This window comes from Somniosus microcephalus, chromosome 16, assembly GCF_052327205.1.
Source record: "Somniosus microcephalus isolate GS21.2 chromosome 16, FLI_Smic_1.0, whole genome shotgun sequence".
Taxonomy (NCBI): Eukaryota; Metazoa; Chordata; class Chondrichthyes; order Squaliformes; family Somniosidae; genus Somniosus; species Somniosus microcephalus.
In genome coordinates, this window is record NC_141002.1 from 95,946,374 (window position 1) to 95,964,478 (window position 18,105).

General features: G+C 49.1%; 1 protein-coding gene across 1 annotated transcript in view; it reads right to left on the reverse strand.

Annotated features, from left to right (window-relative positions):
* Positions 1-8,432, reverse strand: part of kera (keratocan) — a 34,888-nt gene extending 26,456 nt beyond the window's left edge. Inside the window, exon 1 of the mRNA XM_086009758.1 lies at positions 7,556-8,432. Coding sequence (XP_085865884.1) covers positions 7,556-8,423 — 868 coding nt within the window. The 5' untranslated portion in view covers positions 8,424-8,432. The remainder of the gene's footprint in view (positions 1-7,555) is intronic.
* Between the last annotated feature and the right edge of the window lie 9,673 nt (positions 8,433-18,105).

Genomic DNA, 18,105 nt, shown 5'->3' on the forward strand with positions numbered 1-18,105 from the left:
GAGTGCAACGGGAACATCAGACAAAGGTAGAGCGCCTGGAGGCCCGGGCCGTCGAGGTGCAACGGGAACATCAGGCAAGGGTAGAGCGCCTGGAATACCAGACCGCTGAAAGTAAAGCTAGCGCTAGGCGCAAGATGGAGCACTTGGAATACCAGGTCAGAGAGGCGAGGGGCAGCGAGATGAAGCTGCAGGACACGATTTGCGACCTCACCCAAGAATTAAAAGAGCAGGAGGAGAAAGTAAGGGAGGTAAAGGCAGCATACAAGCTAGCCTGCGACTGGGGGTTCGAGGAGGCAGATCACGGGCCCTGTAGGGAGGAGATAGAAAGCTTGGGCATGGCCTTATCGAGGGCAAAGGGCATGGTATGCCTCATCAGCCCGAAGGCGGGCCAGTCGGACTTTACCAGCAACCCAAACAGAACCGTCCCACAGGCAGCACCCAGAACAAAGTTGGCTAGGGAATCAGAGGTCCCACGGCCGCCACCCATAGCTCCGAGTTTTCAGGAGTTCTGGCAGCAAGGGGAGGTGGAGGATGAGGTGGGAGGGGAAGCACAGCAGGCCCCGCTAGATAGACCGGGACCAGGACTGGTGTACCCCCTCCGACAACGGAGGTACGGCCCGCCCGTTGATGACGAGGACTCAGGGGCCATCCAAAATCAGTTTGTGGTGCCGCATGGCACCCAACAGCTCAGGGCCATGGTTAGTCCCTCTCTGCACTTCAGGGAGATAGAACAGGCAGCGTGCGTTAATGACTGCGATGACGCAGAGCAAGCTAAGATGCTGCTGTTTTCTCTGGGGAGTGATCTCTTCCAGACCCTATCTGATGAATGTAAAAAGGGGCAGAAAGATTATGAGGATTTGAGGAACGAGATATTGGAGGCCATTGGACTCAATGATGGTAGTCCGTTCGCCCGTGTGGGAAAAACGATACAGCTCCCAGGGGAGTCCCCGCAGGCGTTCGCAGACAGGCTGTGGCCAGTCTACTGGAGCGCATGCCCGGGAATGCCAGTGCGGACATTACTGAACCAAGTCCAATTGACCCACTGGCTCCGTTGTCTAATGACAAACTGCCTGCCCCGAATCCAAGCCCAGGCTGCGGCCTTTTTTGACCCCAGTAGCCCCCAGACCACCGAGGAAACGGTGATCCGCCAGCTCATGATAGCATTTAAAAATACAAGGGGTATCGAGACGCCCCAACCCAAGGGGAAAGTCCATGAGGTTAAACCTGGGGGCCAGGATAAGAAAGAGTGGCACCAAGAGGGGAACCGTCCCTCCCAGGCTAAGTTAAATTGTTACGGGTGCGGGAAGGAGGGCCACTGGCGCAAGGATTGTAAGAATCCCTGGAAGGAGAATAAGGGGAAGAATTCATCAGCCCCAGCCCAAAAGGCAGAGCCAGGTATCCCTCCCGCTGCGATCAGGCCACTCTTGGAGTCGATACGATCTCTCCTGCTGACCAGCCAGTGGAAAATAGCAGCCACCACCAGTGCTTTGACCCCGTCTGCCCCATCCCACTCCCAGCAATGACTAGAACCAGTGCAGCCTGTCGACCTGTGTCCCCGCGAAAATGCTGAGGGGAGCAGGCCCTATGTTAAGATGGGGGTGAAGACGGTGCAGGGGAGATATTCGGTGGACACTGGAGCTTCCAGCACGGTGGTCCATTCGGAAGACCTGACCAATTCACCCCGGTCTAACAAGGTCCCATTTAGCTTAATGGGGTCCACAGGGAACGAGCAGGCTGGGGAAAAGGTCAAAACCTTTGGCCATAGATTTAGGATCCCTCCATACCACGTGGGAGGGTAACCACAAGACCGACGAGGTGACCAAGCAGGGGGACAGGGAAGGAGAGTTCTGGGACCCCTGTAGAGCAGGCCCGGTAGCAGCAATCCGGGACAAGGGAGGCACACAGGGGATAGCTTTGGCCCCGGACCAAAAGCAGGTCCAAGCCCAAGATTCCGCCTTTAAGGCCGCCCTGGTAAGGAGAAAGAATTTAGAACAGGGTTACTGGCAGGCTGCTAGTTATATTAAACAAAGTAAGTTGTTTAAACCTGAAAAGAAAGAGCAGCCAGTTGGGACAAGGTCTGAAGATAGAGATCCTCAGCCCGCAGCGGGTACAAGCTCACAGGCTGCACAGGCAGGCGCTGTGGCTTGTGTTAGGGGAGGAGCCATTCCGTCCACTGTCCAGACCACTCCCCCTCTCCTATGGGATTCCGAGGAGAAGGAGCCCGAATCAGATGGCCCCGAGCCCGAACCAGGTTTTGAACCTGGAGGGGAAGACCCCCAGCCACCGGCAGCCGGTGGCGAGGGATTGCCCGTCCCCAGTTCAGGTTTGGGAGGGGAGGGACACGAGGGAGAAGGCCCCCAGCCAGCGAGGACTGTGACCCGAGCCAAGGGTCCGCTCGCCAGTGTAGCCCCACCAGTAGCACTCCCTAGGAGGTCTCCTCGGCCACCCCAGCCTAGAAAAGTATGGTCACCGGCTCTTCAGTTAAAAAGGGCGGCCTCCCGTGTCAGGGAAAAGCCGAAAGACAGAGGTCCCCAGCCAGCAGCCATAAGCTGCGAGGGACCAGAAGTGGAGAGCAGTGCAGCCACGCCGCAGGGAGCAGCCTGTAGCAGCCCAAACAGGGATTAGGCTGGCCGCCTGGAGATGGGCGGCGGTTGTATATAGTTTAGGTAGTATAATTTTTAAGTTTATATAGTGTTAAGTTTAGGGTGTTTAATTTAATTCTAATTAAGGTGATGGCTAGTTTTAAGTAATCTGCTCAGAGTGTGTACATTTGAGTCGAGGTCGCAAGACCTGACCATGCTTCACCCAAGCCAGCGAATCTCTAGGGAACCTGGCTGTGTGCTTCTATATCTGTTACAGGAAAATTTACGGAATGAAGGGGGGCGTAATCCTACTCGCCCTGATAGGATTGAGCTTCGGAAGGAGAGGTGATGTGGAGGATTCCCACCTCTATGGGTGCTCCGGAGACACAGCACCGATAGCGATCGATGGGAGCAGCGAACGTGATGCAGAGGAGAATTTTACCAATTATGAGAATAGTAGTCAGAATGCTGGTCATGGGCGGGACGGCCCGACCCGCACCGGTATACAGGGTGGAGAACATTGGAATCATTCAAGGGGGTGCACACATTCGTTTTGCAGCGGTCCCGCCCTATGTCATAAAGTGGGAGCACGCTATGACGGGTACTGACCTCTCGGGGTGCCGTAGCCGGGGAGCACACATCATCCTGTGTCCCCAGCACTTGAATGCCTATTCCAAACCACAATGCGGGTTCAGAGCTGCTGACGCGAAACCTATAAATTGTACCATGGAAGCCATGGCACAAGGCCATGTTCCCCCACAGGTAGCATATATAGGAGGTGGGACATATTGCGTCACCACAGGAGCGTCTCACTACCAGCACGGACAGTACAGCTGGTGCGCGGTGAGTGACAGCAGCTTCTGCTTCAAACCCGAGGCAGAAGTTCAAGTGGCACAGATACGAATTGTCCCCATTCCTGAACCGTCCACTGTTCACCTCACTGTGGAGGAGAGTTTTACCCACCTCCAGAAATATGTCGCCCACTTCGGTTACCCGATTCCCCCTCTCCCAGAGCACCTTACCAAATTATTAAAAGCCGTTCTAGTATCGCAAAAGCACTTCTACACTTTGGAACAGAAGACTGTACAGATAGGGGCCGACATTTTAGATATTACGACCCCGCCCTGGTGGGACATTTTTGAGAGTATAGAGGTTCCCTCCTGGATTCGTATGGCATCCCACATTTTAGTAGTCTGTCAGCTAGGGATCGTCCTCTACCTGGTTTGTGTCCAGTGTAGGAGAAAGGGTCCCGGGGTAGAATTTAAAGCAAAAGGGTTGTAGAAGGACCAGTATGCCCGAGTGGAAGAAGAAACACCCATGTGAGCTTTGTGTCATATCACTGTCGAGTGATGGCAGACCCGTTTGTTATTTTTAATAAAGCTCGTTCCTTCCGCTCGTTATTTTTAATAAATATGTTTTTGGCCTGATGTTTAATTTTATCAAAGATTGTGTGTTGTAATAAAGTTTTATGATGTCCCAAGTAGTGCAGGGGTGCTGGACCCCCTCCGTGCTTGGACTATTGTAACAGATAGTAATTGTTTCTATCAATAGATGCCTGTCGTGCACTGCGGTTTTCTCTAAGTAAGGGGAAAGTATGTGTCGAGGGATCGTGGATAGATAAATATAAGGGAAGGTTGTTTGCGGGGGGGTCAGAAATTTGCTCACCTTGATTGGACACTTCAAGCAAGTTTCAGTAACCTAGGGAGGACTGAAAGGATTTGCAAATTTCATGTCTCCCCGAAGATTTACTTCTGGCTTATTGAAGAAACCCTGGCTGGACTGAGTTTAAAATCCAGGACTCCAGGGCTCAACAAGATGGCTGCGGTCAACCTCATGGCCAAGGCCTGTAAGTTTCAGTTTGGGCTGACAAAGAAGGAACTTTCCAGAAATTAGAATATAGACAGACCTCCTGCATTTATGCATGAGAAGCAAACTCAGTGGCATTCGGGCCTCTGATTAAAACCCATCAAGGTCGTTTGCACAGACAATCAATAGGTAATAGCTGCATTCAGACCTTCATTAGAGGACATCAACACTGTTTGCAAGCGATCAATGGGGCATTCAAACTGGAATGGCCCCATCACGAAACCAGTTGGACAAAGGGGAACACTTATGAGACGTTTAAAAACCGATTAACCGGCCATCCAGGTCGATGGGCCCAGATCGGTTTCCTTTGTATAAGCTTCAACACATCCAGGTCAGACAAAGAAACAAGCAGATCTGGCGGGAGATAAGGGCTACCAGGAAGGGTATAACTAGTCCCTCGGGAAGCCATCTCTCTCTCTCTCTCTCCCGCCTTGACTCCGGTGCCCTGCCTTACCATCAAGAGGATCATCGACGAAGAGCCCGTCTAGGGAAGCAGGATACCCGCAGTTACATTTAAATCACTGGGGTATCTCTGTTTTGGGCGGAGAAAACCCTAAAGACATCGGCAGGCAACGGGGCACGGAGCAGGCGTTCCAACATCTTAGACTGGTGAGCATCAATTTTCTGGCCCATCACAAGATAACTTAGATAGGTGTAAAGGGTGGGAGTTGGGGATTGCTAAAATTGTAATTTTAGTCATTTTCCCTCGATGTGTCCGTTTCTCCTCCCCCGCTAAGTGTAATTGTGTTGCATCCATAGTGATTTTCTCTGTATAATAGTTATTTCTCTATTTTAATAAACATTGGTTTTCTTTGCACCAAACCACTGGTCTCGTTTGTCTATATCGCTGCTCGTAAATAAGTCCGGTGCTCGGAACTAAAAAGGGGGAAGCGATTCGAACTGCATGGGGCTGGGGCAGCTCAGGCACATGACTGACTGACCAGACAAAAACCCCAAACCAAAACCCCTTACAGACGGGTCACATTGTCCGCATGCCCGATACGAGACTCCCAAAGCAAGCGCTCTACTCGGAGCTCCGGCACGGCAAGAGAGCCCCAGGTGGGCAGAGGAAACGCTTCAAGGACACCCTCAAAGCCTCCTTGAAAAAGTGCAACATCCCTACCGACACCTGGGAATCCCTGGCCCAAGACCGCACAAAGTGGAGGAGAAGCATCCGGGAAAGCGCCGAACACCTCGAGTCTCTTCGCCGGGAGCAAGCGGAAGCCAAGCGCAGGCAGCGCAAGGAGCGCACGTCAACCCAAGCACCCCACCCACCCACCCCTTCAACCACCGTCTGCCCCACCTGTGACAGAGACTGTAGGTCCCGCATTGGACTAATCAGCCACCTGCGAGCTCATTTTTAATGTGGAAGCAAGTCATCCTCAGTTCCGAGGGACTGCCTAAGAAGAAGATATGTACATTTTCTGTCATTCTGCTTTTTCCCCTTCAATCTAAGCTGGCACTCCCAGTGCAGTGCTGAGGGAGCGCTGCACTGTCGGAGGCGCCGTCCTTCAGATGAGGCGTCAAACCGAGGCCCCCGTCTGCTCTCTCAGGTGGATGAAAAAAATCCCACGGCATTATTTTGAAGAGGAGATGGGGAGTTACCCCCAGTGTCCTGGGCCAATATTTATCCCTCAACCAACACTACTACTAAGAAAAACAGATTATCTGGTCATTGATCACATTGCTGTTTGTGGGAGCTTGCTGTGTGCAAATTGGCATCTGGCGGTCGTGAAAGCTGCTATATAAATGCAAGTCTTTCTTTTCTTTTTCTTTTTATCTGGAACTCAGATCTTCACCCATGCCCTGCTCTTCATGGGGTAAGGCAGTATAGTGGTTATGTTACTGGGCTAGTAATCGGGAGTCCTGGACTAACAATCTGCGAGACATGAGTTCAAGCCCCACCATGGCAGCTGAGAAATTTAAGTTCAGTTAATTAAATAAATCTGGAATAGAAAGCTAGTATCAGTAGTGGTGACCGTGAAACTATCGGATTATGGTAAAAACCCATCTGGTTCACTAATGTCCTTTAGGTGAAGGAAACCTTCCGTCCTTACCCGGTCTGGCCTAGATGTGACTCCAGACCCACTGCAATGTGGTTGACTCTTAACTGCCCTCTGAAATGGCCCAGCAAGCCATTCAGTTGTATAAGGTGGCTCACCACCACCTTCTCAAGGGATGGGCAATAAATGCTGGCCTTGCCTGCGACGCCCACATCCAATGAATAATAAAAAAAGGACCATTAGCATGGGGATTTACTAGTGCTGTTAAAACAGATAAGACACCAGCTCCAGACAGTTTGACCAACAAAGTCTTAAAGGATGTGGGACTGAAACAAGTGAAGCTTTAAACTGACGTAACTTTGGCCCAGTAACATTAGCGAATGTCTGTGTTGAGAGATTCAATAGGTGATTATATGAAAAAGCTCAACTTGTTAAAGAACAGCTGGCATGGGAGGAAAGTCCTGCTTGACTAAGATAACCAAAGTATTTTAAGGACGTCATTGATATGGTGGACAAGACACATGAAATTAGATTATCTACTTGGAACTCCAGTCAGCTTCCGATAAGATTTCACATCAGTGATTACGGTAAGGCCTGGTGCGGGGTTCCAAATTGGCTAGAAACAGGAAACCAAGGATAGTTAGAAACTCAAACGTAAAAAGGGAAGTCAGGCGGAACTCTTCAATCCAAAGGACAATAGACTTGTGGGACGAGCTACCAGCAAAGACTATCGGCTGATACAGTGTAATTTTATGATTATAATGAATGGAAAATCCTGCAGTGCCCACTGAGTTCCATGTCTAAATTCCTGATGTGCACTCCTGTTAGGCAAAGCTCTGCCCCAGGTGCTCAAATTCATAACATCTGCCCCACAATCTCATTGAGAAGAGAGTGAACTGGTATGTGAACTGTTACTACAAGTACCATAAACCTGCTCAGAGTACACATAAGTCACCGGGACACCAGTGGTGAATAGCCTGCATGTGTCATACCTGCTAATTTCTGAATCTCACGACTGTGGGTTGTCCAGCCTGTTAATTATGCTTGAAAAGTATTTACTGTGGTTCTCAGAACAATAAGCTTTCATAGTAACCTGCGACTTACTTTTGATTTGGTTGTGGTCGAGGTGCAAGTGTTCGAGACTGAAATGGATGGGTGGAACGGCAGTGAGTTGATTGTGCGACAGCTGCAAGTCTAGTATGGACGAGACATTAAAAACAGTTTCAGGGATTCCCGTGTCCGAGATCTTATTATGATTTAACCTGACGAAGGACAGCTTGGGCAGGCCGTCGAAGTAGTTCCGCGGTATCGCTTTAATGGAGTTACTGTCCAAGAAGAGTTGCAGTGTTGAAGCGGGGATCTGCAGGGGCATTTCCTCCAGGTCGTTTTTGGCCAAATTGAGCTGCATTAGAGTCTTCAGTCCTCGAAAAGTGTTTGCCTGGATGACAATGTCTCTCAGTTTGTTCCCCTGCAGGTCAAGCAACGTCAGCATCTCTAGGTTGGTGAAAGCCCCCTCGGGTATGCTGGAGATCTTGTTCCTGGCCAGGCGTAGCTGCTCCAGGCTGCTCGGCAGCGGCGCAGGCACTTCTTCAAGGTTATTGTCTTCAAGGTACAGGTAGAGCAGATTTTCCATCTTCTGAAAAAGACCTTTAGCGATGTTGCTGTTGCTGATCTTATTTTTGTTCAAGTTTATCCACTTCAATTGAGTTTCGTTTTTGAAGGACTTCTCCGAAAGCGCTTCAATGAGATTGTTCTGAAGATAGGCATACAAGGCCCTTGATGGAACTACAGGCATCTCTTTGAGTTTTTGGTTGTCACAGTACAGAGCATTAGAGAAGGTAGAAGGGCATCGGCACTCTTTAGGGCATTCATAAAAGTATTGTAGGCGCATTAAATAGTCTGCTGCGTCCTGACACCAAATGCCACTGCTTAGGAATAAAGCAACTAGAACAGGCTGGACCACAACCTTCATGTTGGCAGCAACCCTGGAAAATAAATAAAGCGGGAGAAAAATCAATTGCGTTTCGACACGTTTGTTCAGCAAAAAAAAACAAATATATGTCAAATGAGGAATTGTCCGAACATACAAAATTGACGGGCAGGAAAAGACCCGCTGCTCCATCAAGTCTGGCCCACACCTCATGATGGCCAGAACATCAGGACTAAACACTCCTCCCCCATCACCCGGGCAGACATGTCATCTCCTGGGAGAGGCAACAGACCAGCATTGTGGGACCAGCAAAAGAATATGGGGAAAAAACACTCTGGAGAATTCCTCTTCGGCCCCCTCAGACGACGGAAGCAGTCCAGGAGATCACACGGACCAAGTGTTAACTCTAAAGACACTTGCTTTCTATATGATGCGATCTCAATATACGCTTTCTATATGATGCCCCACTCAAGAGCCGGTCCAGCTCCATCTTGAAGGCAATGCAGAGAGCCAGCACCAGCCGGGTGACTAATTGAGGTCAAACCTGTTTACAATTTCAGTACGAACAGTACACCAAGGAATTTCCCATTATTTGAAGGGGCTACTCCTCGATTTTTGGTTGCACTTCAGTCCCACACTCCTGATAGAAACATAGAAGATAGGAGCAGGAGTAGGCCATTTGGCCCCTCGAGCCTGCTCCGCCATTCAATGTGATCATGGCTGATCATTCAAATTCAGTACCCTGTCCCTGCTTTCTCCCCATATACCTTGATCCCCTTAGGCCGGTGTGGAGGGGAGCGGGCGGGTCGGGGGACCTCCTCGTGGGACTGCTCCTGGGCCTGGCCAAAGTGGCCATTAATAGGTCCAGGCAGCGGGCGGTCGAGGGGGTCGTCTGGCCCGATTGCCTGCCTCTCTTCCGCGGCTATGTTCGCACCCGGGTGGCCCTGGAGATGGAGCACGCGGTGTCGGCCGGCACGCTCAAGGCCTTCCGCGACCAGTGGGCGCTGCAGGCACTGGAGTGCATCGTCACCCCGAGGTAATGTAATTATAATTTAATTTGATAAGTTTTATTTAAAGTTCTGTTCATTTTCAGTTAATTTACAGTTAATTTGGTTCAATAAAAAGAGGACACCAAGGAATTTCTTTCCTCCGATATATCCAGCTCCTTGTATTGGAATGGCGTTTCACACCTCCACCTCTTTGTAGGGGGCGCATGCTCCCAAGGGCCCATTTCCCAAGCCTGTCCTGCCAGCTGGGAGCCCATTGGCCGTGTATATCTATGCAGCCTGTGATTTCTCTATATGCACATCTGGCAGGCGAGCTACCTAATCGGCTGTGCTAATGCAGAAAATCATCCCTCCTGTGTCTAGTTTTGCTCAAGGTTGTATACTTGTGCCCTTTAGTTTTGCTCTTACACTCCAAGTCTACATTTATATTAAATGTGCCTCTTGGATCCTTTCCCCACTTAATTATATTTTCTCCAGCGAACACAAGTTAAGTTCTGCTTTTGTAACTGAGAGCTCCAGCTGCAGGACTTCTCCCTGTTTCAATTATCTGAATCTCATCAAGGTCTTTTTGAAGGGTCCACGGAATTGTACATAATAACTGAACTGTGGCCTCACTGATGCTTTGTAGAACATTAAGAAAGAACTTGGATTTAAACAGCACCTTTCACAATTTCAGGGTGCCCCAAAGAGCTTTCCAGCAGTACTTTTGAAGTGTAGTCAGTCATTGAAGTGTAGGAAACACGGCAGCCAAATTGCGCACAGCAAGATCCCACAGCAACGTGATAATGACCAGATAATCTGTTTTAGTGAAGTTGGTTGAGGGATAAATATTGGCCCAGGACATCGGCGATACCTCCCCTGCTCTTCTTCGAGAGTGCCGCAAGATCTTCTACGCCCACCTGAGAGAGCAGACGGGGCCTCGGTTTAACGCCTTATCTGAAAGACGGCACCTCCAATAGTGCAGCACTCCCTCAGCACTGCACTGGGAGTGTCAGCCTAGATTTTGTGTTCAAGTCTCTGGCGTGGAACTCTGAACCCACAACCTTCTGACTCAGAGGTGACTGTGCTACCCACTGAGCCACAGCTAATATGGTCAGGTAATTTGTTGTGGGTGTTTAAGATAACTTATTTTGACACTTTATCAAATACGCTTAAAATATATCCAGTACTTGATTAGTCTTGTTGTTAACAGTCTCACATTCATTAAATGTGGTCAGTAATCACATCCAAATCTTTCTCTTTTTCATGTTACTAACATACACCTCTCCATCATGTTTCTTTTCCTAATGTGTATTATGTACATTGAAATTAACTTGCTATTCCTTAGCCTTTTTGATTAATTGCACTGAATCCTTTTGAAAGCTTTGAACCGAGATGGATATGATTATTATCCTGGACTAACAATCCACAAATGCTGTGTTCAAAACCTGCCCAGGAATCTGGTCATTTGTGGGCTGGCACCAGAAAAAAGGACCATGAAAGCTACTGGATTGTTATAGAAACCCAGCTGATTCACTAATGTTCTTCAGGGACGAGAACCTGCCATCTCCTATCTATCTGCCCCACCCATGACTCCAGTCCTATCCCACACGGTTGACCTCTGAAGTGGCCGAGCAAACCATTCAATTGTAACAGAATTGCTTCAAGAAGAAGGCCCACCATCTTCTCAAGTCAACTAGAGGATGACCTATAAATGCTCACTTCCCAAGGACAAATAAAATATGACCTCCCTTTCACTTGTCACCCAGCCATACTTTAATGTCGTACTCAATATTACAGTGTTACTAAAAACAGAACTGTCAACTTTGGCTCAGTGATAGCACTCTGGCCTTTGTAGTCATTTGGTCATGGCTTCAAGCCACATGACAGGAGAGTTGTACACATAATCTCGGCTGACACTTCAGTACAGTACTGAATGAAGCCCCATCTGTCTGCTCAAGTGGATGTAAAAGATTTCATGGCGCTATGTGAAGAAGGGCAGGGGGAGTTCTCCCAGTATTCCTAGCCAAAATTGATCTCTTAACTGACACTACTAAAAAACAGATTGGGGGTGAACTTGGCCCATGCCAGTAGCATGAAACGGAGTCCTAACGAATCGGCAGCCTGTCTCACGCCACACCTGATATTCTTTACCATTGATGTCAATCGGCGTGGTGTAAAATGTGCTGCCAATTCACTGTGAACCCTTTTTGCCATACTGCCATAGTCTAATTCCAACCCCATTAACTGGTCATCTATCACATTGCTGTTTTATCGGACCTTGCCACGTGCAAATCGCTGATCCAAAATCAAATCAAATCAAATCAACATTTATTGTCATTGTTAGTGCACAAGTGCAGTACAATGAAATGTAGGCTTGCGGCTCCCGAGAGTGTACATTTGGATTAAGACATTTAAACATTCAACATACATTTGGCTTGTAATACATTAACATAAACATAACCATAATAAAGTGCATTGGCAGATGTGCAGGCTTTAGAGTTTATTTGTGGAGTTCAGTAGGATGACAGCCCTGGGAAAGAAGCTGTTCCTAAATCTGGTCGTACGGGTGCGAATGCATCTGTAGCGTCTCCCAGATGGCAGGAGGGTGAACAGACTGTGGCTGGGGTGGGTAGGGTCTTTGATGATGGACCGTGACCTCCGTAAACAGCGTTTCTGGTATATGTGCTCTATGGTCGGTAGCCGGGTGCCGGTAATGCGTTGGGCAGTTTTGACTACCCGCTGCAGGGCTTTCCGGTCATAGTAGCTACAGATGCCATACCATACTGTGATACAGTTTGTCAGGATGCTCTCTATTGAGCAGCGGTAAAAGTTAGAGAGGATCAGGGGTGACAGGTTACATCCCTTCAGCCTCCATAGGAAATATAGGCGCTGCTGGGCCTTCTTCACCAGAGAGGAGGTATTGAGGGACCAGGAGAGGTCTTCCGTGATGTGGACTCCGAGGAACTTAAAGCTGTCCACCCTTTCCACCACAGCCCCATTGATGTGAATGGGGGTGTGACTTCCGCCTTTAGACTTCCTGAAGTCCACAATGATTTCTTTGGTTTTCTTGATGTTAAGGGCCAGGTTGTTATTGGCGCACCGTTTGTCTACATAACAACAGTGGCTGCAATTCAAAAGTAATTCTTTGGCAGTGAAGCACTTGGGAACATCCTGAGGGCATGAAAGGAACTAAAGTACTTATTTAGACCACATCTAAAGTTCTGCAAAACCGCACTTTAGAAAGGATATATTGGCCTTGGAAGGAGCGCAACACAGATTCACCAGAAAGTTACCAGGGCTCCAAAGGTTAGATTATGAGGTGAGATTACATAAACTAGGCTTGTATTCCTTGGAATATAGAAGGTTAAGGGGTGATTTGATTGAGGTTTTTAGGATTTTGAAAGGAATTGATAGGGTGGATAGAGACACATTTTTTCTGCCGGTGGGAGAGTCTAGGTCAAGGGGACATTACCTTAAAATCAGAGCCAGGCCATTCAGGAGAGAAGTTAACAAACATTTCTTCACACAAAGGATGGTAGAAGTGTGGAACTCTCTCCCACAAGGAGCAGTGGATACTACCTCAATGAATAATTTTAAATCTGAGAGCGATAGATTTTTGCTAGCCAAGGGTATTAAGGGATATGGGGGGAAAATTCAGTTGTTTGCGCCTCCCGTTAGCTCCTTAAGAGGGCGCTAATGGGGCGCAAAGCAACTAGCGCCCGTGGGCTGCGATGTTTGCGCCGCTCACGAAATTAACTAGAGATTTTGTGGCAGCGCTAAACACTGCCGCCACGATCTCCTGCGCCGGCAGATCGTGACATCAGTCGAGCGTGCAACGCCCCGGTAGTGCCCCAGACCGGATATTGAGTGGCGCCCCCTGCCTTACCGCCTGCCACTAGCAATGGCAGGTTGAGGGGAGCGTTTTGCAGTCAGGACGGGACTGGGGGAGTGCTATTTAAAGGCAACCGCTTCCTGCCTTTTTTTGTTGGTGACATTTTTGCAGCACGCATTCTGAGAGAGAGAGAGAGAGCTGTGTGAAGGAGTTTTGGGTACTGAGCAGCACTTTGCAGGTTCATTTTGATTTGACCTTCCTTGTATCGATTTAGAAGAGACTGTGGGGGCTGCACTCTGAGCTCTTTCCCTGGGCCTCTCCATTGTTCTTCCCAGCAGATTTGATGTACAGGTCTCTCCAGGCCGAGACTCAAGGCTGCAATGAGCAGGGTGTGGATGGAGAGCAAGATCGACCCTCCCCTTTAATAGCTGGCCGGCGCCAGTGTGTCTGTGTTCCATTGCTAATTGACATCACATGAGCTTCGCCAGCGGTCTGAGGTAGCGCCTCGCTCCTCGGCCTTTGCGCCTTAAGACAGGTGTGTAGCGCCTGATTTAGCGCTCCAATCACCTCCAGGGGGCGATAAAAGCCAAGTTTGCAGTCGGAGGCGATAATTAGCGCCAGGCGCTAAACTTTGTGCCTGGCCGATAATTGTGCCCCAAATGGGGCGATACCGAATTTCTCCCCCATGGAGCCCAGGCAAGTAAATTGAGTTAGGATGCAGCTCAGACATGATCTCATTGAATGGTGGAACAGGCTCGAGGAGCTGAATGGCCTCGTCCTGTTACTATGCTCCGAATTAGCTGTAAAGCGCTTTGGGATATTCTGAGGTCATGAAAAGCGCTGTATAAATACAACTTCTTCATTCTTCTTTCTTTCTATATTATTGATGAATAGTGAGAATGAAGCATTGCCCTTGAGAAGGAGGTGGTGAGCCACTTTCATGAACTGCTGCAGTCCGTGTGGTGAAGGTACTCCCACAGTGCTGTTAGGGAGGGAGTTCCAGGATTTTGACCCAGCGACGATGAAGGAACGGCCGATCTATGTCCAAGTCAGGATGGTGTGTAACTTGGAGGGGGACTTGGGGGTGGTGGTGTTCCCATGTGCCTGCTGCCCTTGTCCTTCTAGGTGGAAGAGGTCGCGGGTTTGGGAGGTGCTGCCGAAGAAGCCTTAGCGAGTTGCTGCAGTGCATCTTGTAGTTGGTGCACACTGCAGCCACGGTATGCCGGTGATGCTGATTGAATCCCCCACCATCCACATCCTGGGGGGTCACCATTGACCAGAAACTTAACTGTACCAGCCACAGAAATACTGTGGTAACAAGAACGGGACAGAGACTGGGTATTCTGCGGCGAGTGTCTCACCTTCTGACTCCTCAAAGCCATTCCACCATCTACAGGCACAAGTAAGGAGTGCAATGGAATACTCTCCACTTGTCTGGATGAGTGCAGCTCCAACAACACTCAAGAAGCTCGACACCATCCAGGACAAAGTAGCCCGCTTGATTGGCACCCCATCCACCACCTTAAACATTCACTCCCTCCACCACCGGCATACCGTGGCTGCAGTGTGCACCATCTACAAGATGCACTGCAGCAACTCGCCAAGGCTTCTTCGGCAGCACCTCCCAAACCCGCGACCTCTACCACCTAGAAGGACAAGGACAGCAGGTACATGGGAACACCACCACCTCCAAGTTCCCCTCCAAGTCACATACCATTCTGACTTAGAAATATATCGGCCGATCCTTCATCGTCGCTGGGTCAAAATCCTGGAACTCTCTCCCTAACAGCACTGTGGGAGTACCTTCACCACACGGACTGCAGCGGTTCAAGAAAGCGGCTCACCGCCACCTTCTCAAGGGCAACTAGGGATGGGCAATAAATGCTGGGCTTGTCAGTGACGCCCACATCCCGTGAATGAATATACAAAAGAAGTGCAATAAAGCTACATCAGTGCACTGTGGGACTTCAACAAACACTGCCTCCCAGACAGAGCCGTTTGCATTGTAATCACTGCGTGCTTTCTATTGCTTCGGTAGTTTTCAATCCAGTTAGCTAATCTGGCATTGATTCAATGAGTTTTGACCCTTAAAAGTCTCACATATAGAACATGAGGAAATATCCCAAATAGCTGAGAGCAATACTGCGGGCAATAGTGAGAAATAGCAGGAGCCCAGGTCCAGCAGAAGTGGGAAACAAAAAAGAAACTGGAGTAAATTACAGGAATATAGAAAGAGGTTTTTTTTATTACGAAAACAAATGGAAAATGTTCTGGGAGAAAATTGCCTCAAAGCAAAGCGCTTGCTACACAGGGAGTCACATCACAAATCCTCAAACAAAAGCGAGCCATCAACAGGCATCCCAACACCTGGGCGACCATACACTGGATGGAAACATTCAGATGAGTCACAGGAAGCAGTCACAAGCTGGGAAACATAAGTGTTCCTCTGCAACCCTGCTCGTCAGAAAATTGCTACATCTGATGAGGATTTCAATCAGTGGATCGTAACACACTGAAGAAATTAATGTCCAACTTAATGAGCACAGGTGTCAGAAGGTTCTGGGTTCAAGGGTCCCCACTCCAGAGACTTGAGGACATTAATCTAGGCTGATACTCTCCCAGTGCGGTGCTGAGGGAGGGCTGCACTGTTGGAGGTGCCGGCTTTCGGATGAGACGTTAAACCGAGGCCCCCATCTGCTCTCTCAGCTGGACGTAAAAGATCCCACGGCACTCTTTTGAAGAAGAGTTGGGGAGTTCTCCCTGATGGCTTGGCCAATTTGTATCACGCCACCAACATGACGAAAAACAGATTATCTGGTCATTATCTCATTGATGTCTGTGGGACCTTAATTGGCTGCCACGTTTCTTACATTACAACAGTGACTACACTTCAAAAAGTACTTCATTGGCCGTAAAGCGCTTTGGGACGTCCTGAAGCCGTGAAAGGCGCTGTAGAAATGCAAGTCTTTCTTTCTTTCATGGGTTGAAACCACACTCCAGGAGAGTGCAGCTCAGAGGCCCCACCCCCCACCACGGACCCGCGGGAACAGACAAGGTAAAGCGGAGGAAGAGGAGGGGATTGGGGGTGGGGGCAAGCCCAGGGTAGGGGAGGCACAAGGAGCCTCCTGGCCCCCTCGACAAGGAAGCCTGTTAAAAAAGAAAAACTGTTTAAAAAACTTATCTTGCCTGGGTCTGGCTGCTGTTTCAGGCAGGTTTTGCCCTACAGTGCAAGCCACCACTGTTGGCCCCTCTCAAGCCCCAAGTTAAAATAGCAGATCGGGCCCCCATGACATCATCGGAGCCCCATTCGCATAGTTAAAGAGGACCCCAGCTGGCTTGGGACGGGCGCCCTCGCCGCCTGTAATTTAAAATTGCAGTCGGCCAGTTTGGGGTGGGTAAAGTGTGGGTAAGTCCATTTTAACTCCGGGGGGAGGGGGGGGCACTTTAAACTTCCCCACCACCCCCCCGCCAGGACATGAGCAGCCACGGAATGGGAAAAGATAATCTGTCCTAGCGAGACCATTTATGGTCTACAGTACAGTTTACAGTCTGACTGATCAAAGACTCTTCGCCAGCACTTAAATCTCCTGAGGGAAATCTCTGCCTAGGTAGTCCCTGATCCTCAAAGAAATATAGACAGTCTATCCATTCAGTGTCTCCACTGTTCAATCCTTGGCCTGCTGACCCGCCGATGATGCGATATATCGTAGAATATAGTGGGGAATATCAAATTGTTCGCTCCCCAGACTCAGACTTTAAAAAAATAGTGTGTCTTTGATGATCTTTGCTAATACACTGAAAGAAACATATTCATTTTGAACAAAATTATGGTGTGAAAAAATATCAGAAGATTGAAATTCAGCATCAACTGCACTTTTTCACTGATACATTATATAAAAAAAAGGCTTGCATTTCTATAGCGCCCTTCACAACCAGCGGATGTCTCAAAGCGCTTTACAGCCAATGAAGTATTTTTGAAGTGTTGTCACTGTTGTTGTGATGTGGCAGAACAATTTGCACACAGCAAGCTCCCACAAACAGCAATGTGATAATGACCAGATCATGTTTTTAGATGTTGTTTGAGGGATAAATATTGGTCAGGACACCAGGGATAACTCCCCTGCTCTTCTATCGAAATAGTGCCACTAATACATCCGCCCGAGAGAGCAGACGGGGCCTTGGTTTAACATCTCATCCGAAAGACGACACCTCCGATAGTGCAGCTCTCCCTCAGCACTGCACTGGAGTGTCAGCCTAGATTTTGTGCTCAAGTCCCTGGAGTGGGACTATGAACCCACAACCTTCTGACTCAGAGGCGAGTGTGCTGCCCACTGAGCCACAGCTGACACTATGATGATATTATGTTCAATATGTTGATACAAGAAAAACAACTTGTATTTATACAGCGCCTGTAACATAGTAAAACATCCCAGGGCGCTTCACAGGAGCAATTATCAAACAAAATTTGACACCGAGCCACATAAGGAGATATCAGGAAGGTGATCAAAATCTCTGTCAAAAAGGTAGGTTTTAAGCAGTGCCTTAAAGGAGGAGAACGAGGCGGAGAGGTTTACGGAGGGAATTCCAGAGCTTCGGGCCCAGGCACCTAAAAGAAAGGGCCACCAATGGTAGAGTGATCTCAGAGGGTTTTGGGGCTGGAGGGAGGTTACAGGGATAGGGAGGGGGGCAAGGCCTTGGAGGGATTTGAAAACAAGGATGAGAATTTTAAAACTGAGGCGTTGCCGGACCGGGAGCCAATGTAGGTCATCGAGCACTGTGGGTGATGGGTGAACGGGACTTGGTGCAAGTTAGGGTACGGGGCAGTGAGCACAAGGGGTGATGGGTGACTGGGGCTTGGTGCAAGTTAGGGTACGGGCAGCGAGCACAGGGGGCGATGGGTGAA